Below are 13,406 nucleotides of genomic sequence, written 5' to 3'. Positions count from 1 at the left end.
CAGAATCCAATGTGAGTTACCTTTCTTCTAAGGCAGAATTAGGTAGCAAGGGTTTGTTATTTTTCCCCCAAATATTTAGCAATGACAAGCATATTACAAATTTAGGGGTGGTGCAGAAAAATAAGACTCTCAGTTAGCTTTTTAAAAAAGTCTTCCTTCTTATATAAATGACAACCTAAATTTGCTTTAAAATTCAGCAAGCATTACTACTCCTCCAAGACCCAACAAACTGACCCCCTAGATCAACCAAAACTACACTTAAAAACATTTCTTAGCTATCCCAACCTAACACATATAACCAAGTTACACAGAAGAAGCAGGGCTCAAGGTACACAGGCTGTGGACAGTGGCAGGCTGATTCTGGAACCAACAGCTATCATGGTTATTTTCTAATTCTATAGCTTCCACTCCCTTGATAGCCTATCCTGGTTCTGTTACGTGGTTTAGGGAAATTGCTTCTTAAAGTTCAGCCTGTAGTCCATTTCTTCATCTTCTAAATGTCATGATCTGTCTATACTCTTTCTGCTTAAATTAGTAAAAATGAATTCTGCTACCCTCAACTAAGAACCAGAGAAGGCAATGGTACCCCACTCCAGTACCCTTGCCTGGAAAATCCCATGGGCAGAGGAGCCTGGTGGGCTGCAGTCCATGGGGTCGCTAACAATCGGAAAAGACTGAGCGACTTCACTTTCACGCACTGGGGAAGGAAATGGCAACCCACTCCAGTGTTCTTGCCTGGAGAATCCCACGGATGGGGAGCCTGGTGAGGTGCCGTCTATGGGGTCGCACAGAGTCGGATACGACTGAAGCGACTTAGCAGCAGCAGCAGCAACTAAGAACCCTGATCAACACAACAACTGACAAAAAAGAAAAAAGCAGATGCTGAAAGAATAGAACCTAAAATGCTGCATCGGCTTAATGGAAGAGTTAAGAATATAGATATTAACGATTTCAACATTTCACGCAAGAAACTGTTACGTGGTGACTAAACCTTAAGTCAAACTATCACCTACTGTGCCTTGAAAGGCAGACCACATTCCAACCAAGGTTGCAGAATAAGGAGAAAATGGAAGGGAAAGATAATCTGAGAGAAACTTAAGTATTATTTGTTGCGGGACCAATCCCAAAACTGGGGGTGGGAAACAACAAATATTTTTTGAATACTAATAAATTCCAGGCATGTCATAAAATTTACATTTCTCAAAAACAAAACAAAAAACATGCTATCATGAATCCCATTACAGTCAAAGTTATAGATGTTATCTACAGATGGTACTGATGAGCCTAACTGCAGAGCAGCAATGGAGACACAGACATAGAGAACACTTATGGACACAACTGCAAGAGGGAGGAAGGAGAGGGCGAGATGGATGAAGAGAGTAACATGGAAACATATATTACTGTATGTAAAACAGCCAGCGAATGGGAACTTGCTGTATGAGTCAGGGAACTCAAATCAGGGCTAGATAACAACCTAGAAGGGTAGGGTGAGGAGGGTAGGAGGGATGTTTAAGTAGGAGGGGAAATGGGTAAACCTACGGCTGATTCATGTTGATGTTTGGTAGAAACCAACACAATACTGTAAAGCAATTAATCCCTCAATTAAAAACAAACACATTAAAAAAAATTAAAACCAAAAAATAAAAAGAAGTTATCTAAGCTCAAAGATAGACTTGCCTAACTCCAAAGCAAGTTTTCTTCATTAGCTGTTAACATCTCCCATCCATATGTGAGAAGCCTTAATAATTTTTTATGTGGGACCTCCCTGGTAGTACAGTGGATAAGAATCCTCCTGCCAATGCAAGGGACACGGGTTCTATCCCTGGGCCAGGAAGATTCCACATGTCATGGAGCAGTTAAGCCCGGAGAGTCGCAATATTGAAGCCTGCGCGCCTAGAGCCTGTGCTGTATAACAAGAGAAGCCACCACAATGAGAAGCCCGTATATGGCAACAAAGCCTGCAGGCAGCAACGAAAACTCACTGCAACCAAAAAAAAAAAGAAACCAAGTAAAAATTAATAAAAAGTAAAAAAAATTTTTTTTAAAGAATTTGTTATTTGTACAGATGTTCACAGGTTTAAGGATCTGCAAGAGAGCAACAAGGATAGGCACCATCAAGTCTTACAGGAAAGAAACACTGTGCAGTTGGGAGAGACACCAAGTCCAAAAGTATCAGCAGGGGAATGCAAGGACCACTGAATGATGTGAGTTTCCTGAGGGGCAAGGAGCATGAGCGTCTCCATGCTTCCTCAGATTACAAGGAAGAGTCGCGATTTGGTTAAAGAAAATGTAGGAAATATTCCATAGGGAAGTTTTTAAGACAAGAGACACAGAGAGCAATGAGCATAGATTAGGAAGGAGAATGGTGGCTGGAAAGTGGTCGGACAGACCCTGGGAAGTGGAGAAAGGCTGGACTGACAACACCAGAACATACAGGTGACTCTGGGATTGTGTAGATCGGCAATGGCTGTGAAAGACTAGGCAGTAAAGGGAATAAACATTACAGGAAGGGATTAACACAAGGAATTAACTGGTCTCTAAATTTTGAATTCAACATAAAAATAGAGGGGAGGAGTCATCAATGGAAAGGGCCTCTTACTTCTGCCTGAGCCTTGTAACTAGTCACAGAAAATCTAGCCTACATCTGGTCACCCTGGGATAAATCCCCCCATGTCTCAACAGCAACCAGAGAAGACTAACAGTTCCCAGCAACTAGCTACCACAGAATTCCTACCATGAACAGGTCATTTCCCTTGTTTCCCCTCTTTATATTCTCAATTTCTGAGAGAGAAAGATACAGCAGCTGACCCAAAGAAAGCACTCAACACCATCTTGCAAAATTATTTCTGCCAAGTTAAGACATTTCAAAATAAGATGCATTTTTAGATAACATACCTTGATATGTCTTCCCATCTATTTCAACTTCATAGGATTCCATAACTTCTTGGATAGCCTCACCAACATCACAGAGACGAACATCAATTCCGGCACACTAAGAATAGAATCACGTATACTCTGTTACTCAAGGTACAGAATTTTACAGGAACTTAAGTTTTTAATATCTTAAAATAAGGGACAATCAGAAATAACTTCACCTAAAAAAGCCTTCCATACACTGTACTACAATAACTCACTTAAAACTCTAAGGGTGGTAGACCAGTCTTATATAACCCAAAGTCCTTAAACAGGCTATAAAGTGCTCAAAATATATTAAATGAGACGGTGCTTACAGTTCACATACCTTTATTCCAGTGTTAGTGGCATCTTTTACAGCTTTTAATAATGTATCATATTTGGGATTAAAAGTGACAGTAAAAGCACAATCGATAATCCTACCTGAAAGATAAAATTTGTGTTTAATTATCAGTTAGTCAAATTACCTACTTTATAGCATCTAAATTAACCTTGCTAATTAACAGAAAAACAAAATGATGCGCTCTAATGAAGGCAGAACTTCAAGTCCCTAGACAGCATTCATAATCACTGTTTCAAAATGACAAAATTAATTCCAGGGTTACTTCAAGAAACCGCCAATTCAGTACTCACCAGGCAGTTATACAAAAATAAAAGCAAATCAAACTGAGAAAGCCTGGAGAACTAAGTAGCACAAGTGGGCAGAGAAATGTACAGGTCCACAGGACACTAACCACCAACTAGCTTCTCCAGTTAGTAAGACCTCAAGTGTTTAAATCTGAGCTTTGCTTTCTCACCTGTTAAGTGAAAGTAAAAGGTACTTACCTAACAGGGTGTAGGAAAGAACTGAGAAAAGCTAACAATTATATACAAAGGTTGGTAAACTCAAAGGTTCTGAGTAAATGTTTACTGTTATTATATGAATAAAAAAGCCTGAAACAATGACCTGAATGAAAATTTAAGATTCTCTTTTTCAATCCTTGCTGTAAGAGGTAACAAACCTCAATTACCCAACAGTTTTCACTGAATTCCATTAAGTAGGATGCTTTAACATAAATCTCAAAATCTGCCTCAACGTATTAATAGCTCTACTGAAAAGTGAGACATCAAAAAGGGAAAATGTTCAGAGTTCAACATCTACAGCCCTACCCAAGGAATTATTTCTAAGAACTCACCACTTATATGTGTTCCAAAGTCTATCTTACAGATGTCATCATACTGTAATACTGTTGTGTCACCAGCATTGGGAGTATAATGGGCAGCACAGTTATTCAGAGAACACCCGGTAGGAAATGCCAGGCCTGCGTTTAATCCATTCTCTTTTATTAACTTTCGTGAACAGTCTTCCAGCTTCTCACTAAAAAAAGAGAAAGGAACTTCTTTACTTTTACATTCTTACCCTTGATGTACCTTACAGCTCATCAAGTTCAGAAAGTTGACTGAAACTCTTAAATTACTTTCTGGGAGTGATCTGAGCACCTTCTGGATGTGACCAAGTAACAGTTCTCTGACTAAATAACTACTATGAAAACAGTTCATCTCTAAAAATATAAAGAGAATTTAATCCACTAGAAATCCACTAGAAAAACATGATCCACTTTCAACTTATCAGGAAATAAGATTCTTGACTTAGACTAAAGGCTGATTACATTTTTCTCAATGTTGCAAGTTTTAAAAATTCTTAGAATCAGAGAATTAAGTTGCCCTACAGCTAATTATTTCTCAAGTGGAAAACTGGAGAAATAATCACTTTCTTCATTGCATTATAAATGTTTTGTGTCCCAGAATTTTAATATTACTTGTTGGCTAGCAAAATAACAGGTTTCCAAACAGAAAATAAGAGCCAGGGATGCGTGCATCTGTACGTATGAGAACATGAGCACAGAACAGGGTGGATGAGACGCAAACACCCTCTTATGGTTTCCTCGTTACATCAACACTATGAGGATTACAGAAGGTATTTCTAGAGACTTCATTTAAAGATCTTTGGCAAGGCAGTAATCAAAGACAAACATTATAAACCTGAAGAGTCAGAGCTAAAAACACTTTTTTATCACATTCTTACAGAAACATATTCCTTTTACCAGATTTCTATCATTGTCATCCCAGGCTTGATCCAGCTCATAACATATTTTCTAACTTGTCGATGTGCTTCTGCAGCTTCTCGAAAATCATTCCAAATCTCTTCACTAGCTTGATCTAATGCTTTCTTTTCTTCACTTGTAGTTCTCCAAGCAGCTGTTCGCCTTTATAGTATGCACAGTATAGCATTAGTTATTTCAGAAACAGCAAAATAAGCATAATAGCTGAGAGATAAAATACACTAAGATATTCCAGGCAAAAAATTACATACTCAGATTTTTATTAAAAGTCAGCAAAGTTTCTGAAATACAAGTACCCACACAGTTACAACCAAGCCAAATCAAGTTAAACCTTTCATAAGACTCTTAGAAAAAGAGTCATTCTTTCACTCCAGGTAATATAAATTTTAAAGGTAAACCAAATATTGGCATTTAACTTCCCCAACAGGGCAAGTACTAAACCCCAAAACATAAATTATGTGCTTTTGTAGGAACACACACACACACACACACACACACACACACACACACACACACACACACACACACACACACACACACACACACACACACACACCCCATCTTCCTTGAAGGAGATGGCTCATATTCTAAAACTGCTAGGGTAACTGATTTTTATATTCAGTATTTGGGAATGAAGAGATCTACTGACTCCCTTTTTAAGCAGTACATTTCAAAAACAGTAACTTTTCAAATGAAAGTCTTTTGTTTTTATAGTTTTCACAGATTCTTAAGCAATACTGAATACAGAATTCGCAAGTCAGTGATCACTGAAGTAAAAATTATACTTAGTGTAAGAGTGATGCCTTCAAGAAATAATTTTTATTTGCCTCAAAGTTAGTGGTCAGCAAACTACAGCCTGCAGGCAAATCCAGCCTGGCACCTATTTTGTAAATAAAACCGTTCTGTGACATAGCTATGCCCATTTATTTACATATCATCCATAGCTACTTTCACGCTCAACAGCAATGAATTAATACTCAAGACCTAAAAAATTTACAATCTGAGTCTCTATAAGAGTTTACCCAACTGCTTTAAGCTGCAGCCTGCTAAAATAGTGACTCAAAATGCTTTGAGTTTTTCTGTGTGTCAACATCAAGTTCACTATGATTACTTCCTACTGCAGCAGCAGCTACCTGTGCCAATATCTACCACCTCTGATTTGCTACACAGGCCCGAAGGAGCTGTCCTATGTGAAACTTGGAGTATGTAAGAATCACAGAGGCTTCTTTAGCTGTTTACTGTTTGGAAATATATTTTGGATTGATCTACTGATATTTTCAGAAAACTGAAATATTACAGTACCACCAGTTTAAGGTCAGTTTTAAACCCATTATATACTTATCAGTCTAGCCTTTTCTCTCCCACAAGTCCAAATCTCTTCCCAGAAAACCAGGAACCCAAATGTTCTAAGAATAAATCATTCTTAGGCACAAGAGTACTGGCTTTATTTTCAGATAATTCTGGCACATATAGCTACAGCCATACCTGGCAGCAAAGGCTGAAGCATCTTTTGCTTCAAAAGCCAAAGATTTTGTGGAAAGCAAAAGTATCAACTAATGTTTACTCTAGAGTGGTAAGACAAAAGGCTATGTCCACAGGGAACTGATGGATATCATGTATTCAGGCAATGAAAAGAGAATTGGTCATTATGAATTTCCAATTTCTTCTCAATCCAACTGTTAAGATTCTTCAAAGTGATTTCTTATAGGTTAAAACATAAGTTTAATTAAATGTCAAATGCTATTTGACATTTTACAATCAGAACATGATACAATAAGATCCCCAATATTGAAGTCAACAGATCTCATGACTATCTTACACTTCTGAAGGTTGCATAGCTGCCTCTTGAAGCAGTGGATTCTTCACAAGGTTATGTAATGTTCTGCACTGCCAGTAAAGAACTATTGATCAAAAACTGAATTTAAATAAATTATTTTGCTAACTCTTGAATTCAAGATGAAAGTCATTAGAGATATTGGAGAACCTACTGTCAGGGTCTATAATTTTAATTCAAGGTCCAAGTGAAAGAAAATATGAAGGAGTCTCCCTTTTCCTAAGTTTGATTTTTAATTTAAATAAATTAAAAAAAAAAAACAACTGCAGAAAAAATGTCAGAATTAGATATTCAGCATTCTGAAGTCCTCATAAAATAATTGACAAAGCAAGGATCATCAACAGATATTAAAATAATTAAGACGGACAAAAATTTAAAAATCATTTTAAGTCATAAATATTTTTGAAAGGAATTAATTAAACTGACAGGTGACATATGCTTTTTTACAAAATTATGTCAAAACAGAACTATCAAAACAGTTGCTTACAAGAGAATCTTTACAGGAAATGTTTATAGAATATGTAAATTCTTCACACCTCTTTGACTTCTGAATCTTAAATATTTCATCATTTTTATTACTGGATGTGTTAAAAGCAGAAAAAATAAAAGACCAAAAGACACAAAGGTATCTGAAAGGCTCCTCTATCCATGGGATCCTCCAGGCAAGAATACTGGAGTGGGTTGCCATTCCCTTCTCCAGGGATCTTCCTGACCCAGGGACTGAACTCAGGTCTCCCACATTGCAGACAGATTCTTAACCATCTGAGCCACTATTTGCATTTTAAGGTACTACATGCCACATTTACCAAAACCATTTAAAAATGTGTATCTTAAAAAAACACATGTCATTAGCCCAGAAAAAATTAAGCACACATGCTGACATCAACTCCTTCCTGTGAAAAGTGGTATTTAAAGAGAAAAAGAGGGAATTCCCTGGTAGTCCAGCCTTCAGAACTCTTCATTCTCCACTGCCAAGGAGCTGGGTTCATTCCCTGGTCAGGGAACTAAGATTCCACAAGCCATACAGCTTGGCAGGAAAAAAAAGTGTGTTTACACTGTCTATGAGAAGACAGTACAGTTGGTTCCCAACTATAGCTGGTAAAGGAAAATTCTTCTTCTAGAATAATGTTAACAAATAAGTGTATTGTAAAGTAATTAACCTCCAATTTAAATAAATTAAAAAAAAACAACTGTAGAAAAAATGTCAGAATTAGATATTCAGCATTCTGAAGTCCTCATAAAATAACTGACAAAGCAAGGATCATCAACAGATATTAAAATAATTAAGATTGTTTAAAAAAAAAAAAAAGAATATTCTAACAGTACCCTACAGATTACTTGGAAACTGCAAAAAGAATTTTAAATAAGAAACAGCTGGCTATAACCACATTAACCAAGTGATCAAATAAGGTAAAATTCATAGTAGACAGTAAACTGATTTTAATTCACAGGCAGATTTATGGAAATTTTTATTTTCTCTTTTGCTTATCTATATTTCCTAATTGTATGACAATGAATATGTACTGCTTGGAAAATTAACAAATGTCCCAAAAAACTGCCTACTCAATTTAGAAATATAAATCAAGAATTTCAAATAATTCTTTGTTCCATTTCTAGTGATCCGAAATGAGAAAAATCAGATTCAATTAACATACCAAGATGTTCATCACAGAAATTTTTCTAGTGGTAAAAAACTGAAAATAGTATTAATATTTGAAAATAGGGAAATAATTAATAAAATTAGGCTAGATACAGAACAGAACAGCATTACAGCCATTAAAAATTGGTTTCAAAAAATTTTAATAACACAGAAAATGCACATAAAATGTTAAAAAAAATTTAAGAGCAACAACCATCCTAGTAAAAACTGATTCCCAAAATCATGAATTTCTACATGTAAGGAAGATGTTCCTAAGGAATGAGATGTTTACATTCTCAAAGTAACTTCCCCAAAATTACCAATTACAAGAGGGAATATAATGATACACCAAAAGAATCTGAATAATATCTTACCTAAGTGAAAGAAACTGACATCAGGAGCCTGCATATGTGGCAACCATGGAAAGGACACAACATCTACTTATCTGGTAGCCCACCCAAAAATGAACACCTCTCAAATATTTCAGAAAACCAGTACACGTATTATTTCTCTTGTTTCAAAAACAGAAGCTACTTTACTTACACAATGTTTAATCTGCATCAGAAAATGACACCAAAAAGGAAAGGGTAGTTTCTAAGACACACAAAATTTCAGTTTTCTCCTTGTATTAAACATTACTTCCAGTTTCCTATTAACAGTCTATTAACAAGTATAGGAAATCAATCGCTTTCTGGCCCTTCAGCAATTAGAAAACAGAAATGGAAATAAAAATATCTCATTCACATCAGTAATAGAATAAAATGTTTACAAACAAATATAACAAAAAAAAGAGGATGTACATTAAAAAAAAATCAGAATGGGTTGGAAAATATATAATGACATTGGATACTATGATACAATTGTCAATTTTCTGAAACAAATACATAATTATGATGGGATCCCAGTAAGAAGGGCATTTTTCTGTGCATATGTGTGTTAAAACTAAAAATATGACCAAAAGTATCTAAAAAAACTGTAAGAATTATGTTTGGTTGGGCTGTATGGCAGAGAAGCACACTGACTCATCAGATTATCAAAATAAATAGTACAGAAATAGACAAAGAGATGAGTGGAACAGAATAATACAGAAATTGGTTCCATTATGCAAGAGAAGAGCGTTCCATTGCATGAGAGTAGTATATGGCAAAAGTGGTCATTCAATTAAATAGAACAAAACTACTAAACAAACAACTGTAACACAATTGACTACCCATTTAAAACAAAATAAAATTAGCACTCCCGACCTTAGACCAAAAATTCCAGACCAATTCAAGATGTAATAAAACAAAAAAAATAGTTTTGAGAAAATAAGAGACTTCCAAGAACACAGAAGTACAAAATATCAATATATATTGTTATTTAAAATCTTTAAATTTCCATAAGAGCAAAAGAATAAAACCAATAATCAAAAGAGGCTCAAAATCACTAGCAATGTGGGAATCATAAAATATTAACATATTAATTTGGCAATTCCACTCCTGAAGAACTATCATGTAATAAAACTGCTGGCATATATGGAGATATATGTGTCTATCCAAACACATATATGTATATATACATATATATGCATAAATATATGTACATGCCTTATTGCAAATGGTTTATAATGGCAAAAAAAAGAAAAACTGGAGGCAAAGTGAATGCTCATCAATTAAAATGGTGGAATAAAGCACTGTATGATCACACCACAGAATATTATGCAGCCATTCAAAAGAATAACAGAGCTTAATTAAATCGATCAATATTTTGATTGACTTGGAGGGACTTCCAAGATGCAGCCCTGATGAGAAAAGCACGGAGGAGAAAAAAGTGTACCTACAATCCTACTTTTGTACACCAAATAATGACCAAAACACTCTCCTTACCCAAGTAGAGACAGATGTACACATACATGAACATAGGAAACTATGGAAGGCTACCTGCTAGGTGGTTACATGGGTCTGGAAGAAAGGGAAGGAAGAGGAAACAAGCAAGCAAAATAAATAAATAAAAAAGATCACATTAAAAATTAAGTGTGATCACATTGTATGTACCATGAAAATTTAGCTAATTAATACAAAACTCCATGTTTACGATATTCTAAAATGCTTAAGATAGGGATAGTGACTGATGTATTCAAATTCAAAGAAAAAATGCCCATGCTATAAAACATAACATCATGTTCCTTTCTAAGTTTAAAGAAAAACAATGATGTCTTTATATAGGTCAAGGAAACAATGGGACAGTAGAAGCTTTCTTAACCAACTATTGCAACCACTGGATTAACCAATGCTCCTGATTATCCCTCTAAATTATATGGACCAATGCCCACTGTATTCTGAATATTAGTGATTGGGATCCTGTTCTAACAGTAGCTAACACTTACTTAATGCTTACTATGTGTCTATCACCCTACTAAATACTAAATATTATTCCTCTCAACAATGCTATAAAGTGCCCATGTTATGGATTAGGATATGAAAGCACAAACATGATAAATTACTTGCCCAAGTCACAAAGCTAGTAAGTGTTAGAACTGGGATTCAAATGTAGATAGTTTGGTCCCAGCATCCAGACTCTTAACTACTCTGCTAACCAGAAAAAAATGTACTCTTTCAGAACACTTCCAAAAATCAAGTGATCTGTGCCCAAACCAGTATAAATCATCTGTACTTGCTACTGCAATGATGTAATTTAATTATACATTACTAAAAAGAATTGTTTCTATGAAAAATAAATTGACTACTCAGAGAAGTTTTCAAAAAACACTTCTGTCAAATGGAAATGATTTCAGAAAAAAGATGTAAAGATACAGCCATCAGCCCTCAGATTACTTAGTTCTTGCTGTTCACTGAAACTCAAAATGAAATGGACTCAGTGCATTATGGATATAGCTCACAGGAAAAAAAAGTGGAGTCCAATGCAATCTACACTTAAGGATCAACAATGATGAAAAACAAATGTTAAGTTAACTCTTATCAGTAATGATTAACCAACTACTGGTCCCAATCACTTTGGATAAGAGGGCTTCTACTGTATTTTCTCTGAAACAAATTCATAAGTTTTTTTATTCAGGTAGTAGAGCAAAGTTTCAAGAAAAATCAAATCCACTTTATTGCTAAGCTACAATTTTTGAACGTCAAACTGGAAGTTATTTTGTGATCCTTACCCATCTTGTGTGGGTGGGTATTCGCATTCTTGTCCTTTGGGAAATACACCATTAGGATACAGGTCACATATTGGAACTGAGGGAGGGTCTGTTTGAACTTTTGCTGTGAGATACAAATAAAGCATTAACTTCTGTAGTTAAAAACAAAATTAGCAGTTATCATTACAGTTTTTCTCAATTCCTAATTGTTATTACATGTCCTGACTAAGGAACCTCCTTGTTATCACTCTTACAGTCAAAAACAGAAGATATTTCACCACAGTGGCCACCTTCTCTTATTTGGGAATAAAAATATTCAATTCCTCATAATTCCATTATGTATTTAAATAGTATATGCTTTGGCACAAAGAACACTTCTAATGTTTCTGTCTTCACTTACTATACTGGAAATGGAATAGCATATAGAAGCAGCTTTCACAAATAAAAATCAAAGCAGCGACAAGAAAATAAGAAAGAAATCCTACAGCAATAAAATAAAAAGCCATTATGTATTAATAAAACAGGTAAAAAAATTATTAGAATGGTATATTACGTATAAAAGTTAAATATACATTCTCAGTGCTAAAAGACTTTAGGAACCACATACAAATTTCCAAATACTTGGAAAGTTTCAGTACTTGGCATATTTTTTAAGGACACATTATTTCCCAAACTATATTCTAAGACACCACTGTTCCAAAATGCTTTTTAAAAATGTTTAAAGATGTGTCTTCTAAAAGTCTGCATAAGACCTAGTTATATACTTCTTACTCTATAAAGAACAATGCTGTATCCAAGGAATGTCAGAAAGTTACATAATTTATACAATACATTGCTTTCAATGTATACCTGCAGCATTTACCAACTACCAAGTTGAAGTGTGTGGTTATCTTTTGATTATAACCTGTCTGATGTTACAGGTTTTTTATCTGAAATTTTAACACATATTTTATGACAACTGAGCCAAATAATTTAACTACAAACCACTTTTTGGTTCCTTCTTTTAATGGAATACTCAGTATTTCACAAACACTATTTTCCTCTTTTTGTGTAATGTTTAGAATTGTTCTATGGGCAAGTAAACTTGGGAAACACCATTTTAGGTTCCTCCTGAGAGGGAACATTTAGAATTCTGAAATAAAAATGACCTTAGATGTCACCTACTTAAGCTTCACATTCAAGTCCAGGAATCCTCTAACATCCCTGACAGATGGCACTACATGCCTGACAATGAAGGCAGTCATTATCTCCCCAGCTAAAATCCATTCATTCTGGGAGAACTATAGCTGCTATAAAGTAATATCCCCATTACTTTCATCTGTTAGCTCTACTTTAGTCTTTGCAGTTAAAAAAATTTTACTCTTCTTTTCTACTGCTTTCCTCCTCTCTGTGACGAGAAGCCACTTTAAGGGATATATATGGTTAACACTTTCACTCATACTCACCAGCCTTCTAAGTGTTTAATTTGGTACTAGATTTGACTTCTACTAATAGTTCAAATAAGGTATAATCAGTATAAGACTACCCTGTTGATTCTAAAAATCCTGCTGCTACTTAAAGTTCTGGATTCCTAGCATTTTCCTTCACATTGTACAAGCATCCAAAATCGTTAGGATCCTACCTATCACCTTATACTAATTTTATATATGTCTATTTAAATTTCAGATTGTTAATTCAGTTTTCTTTTGAAATCTTGTTTTTCTGTCAATCAAAGGATTATCTCATAATCCTGAAATTTATTTCATCTACAAATCTAATAAAGATGACTTTTATATTGTCCACAAATTACTA

The 13,406-nt window shown here is 35.0% G+C and overlaps 1 protein-coding gene across 3 annotated transcripts in view; it reads right to left on the bottom strand.

The window, feature by feature from the left end:
* METAP2 (methionyl aminopeptidase 2) overlaps positions 1-13,406 on the bottom strand; it is a 30,595-nt gene that overhangs the window by 4,600 nt on the left and 12,589 nt on the right. For 2 of the 3 annotated variants that reach the window (XM_068970317.1, XM_068970318.1), the window contains 5 exons: positions 11,637-11,739; positions 4,998-5,159; positions 4,089-4,270; positions 3,242-3,336; positions 2,896-2,992 (listed from right to left, as the gene is read on the bottom strand). In XM_068970317.1, the coding sequence (XP_068826418.1) occupies positions 2,896-2,992; positions 3,242-3,336; positions 4,089-4,270; positions 4,998-5,159; positions 11,637-11,739 (639 nt within the window). The remainder of the gene's footprint in view (positions 1-2,895; positions 2,993-3,241; positions 3,337-4,088; positions 4,271-4,997; positions 5,160-11,636; positions 11,740-13,406) is intronic. The other variant, XM_068970319.1, reaches the window with a different exon arrangement.

Source organism: Capricornis sumatraensis, chromosome 4 (assembly GCF_032405125.1).
Source record: "Capricornis sumatraensis isolate serow.1 chromosome 4, serow.2, whole genome shotgun sequence".
Lineage (NCBI taxonomy): Eukaryota > Metazoa > Chordata > Mammalia > Artiodactyla > Bovidae > Capricornis > Capricornis sumatraensis.
This window is presented reverse-complemented; position numbering and strand designations above follow the sequence as displayed.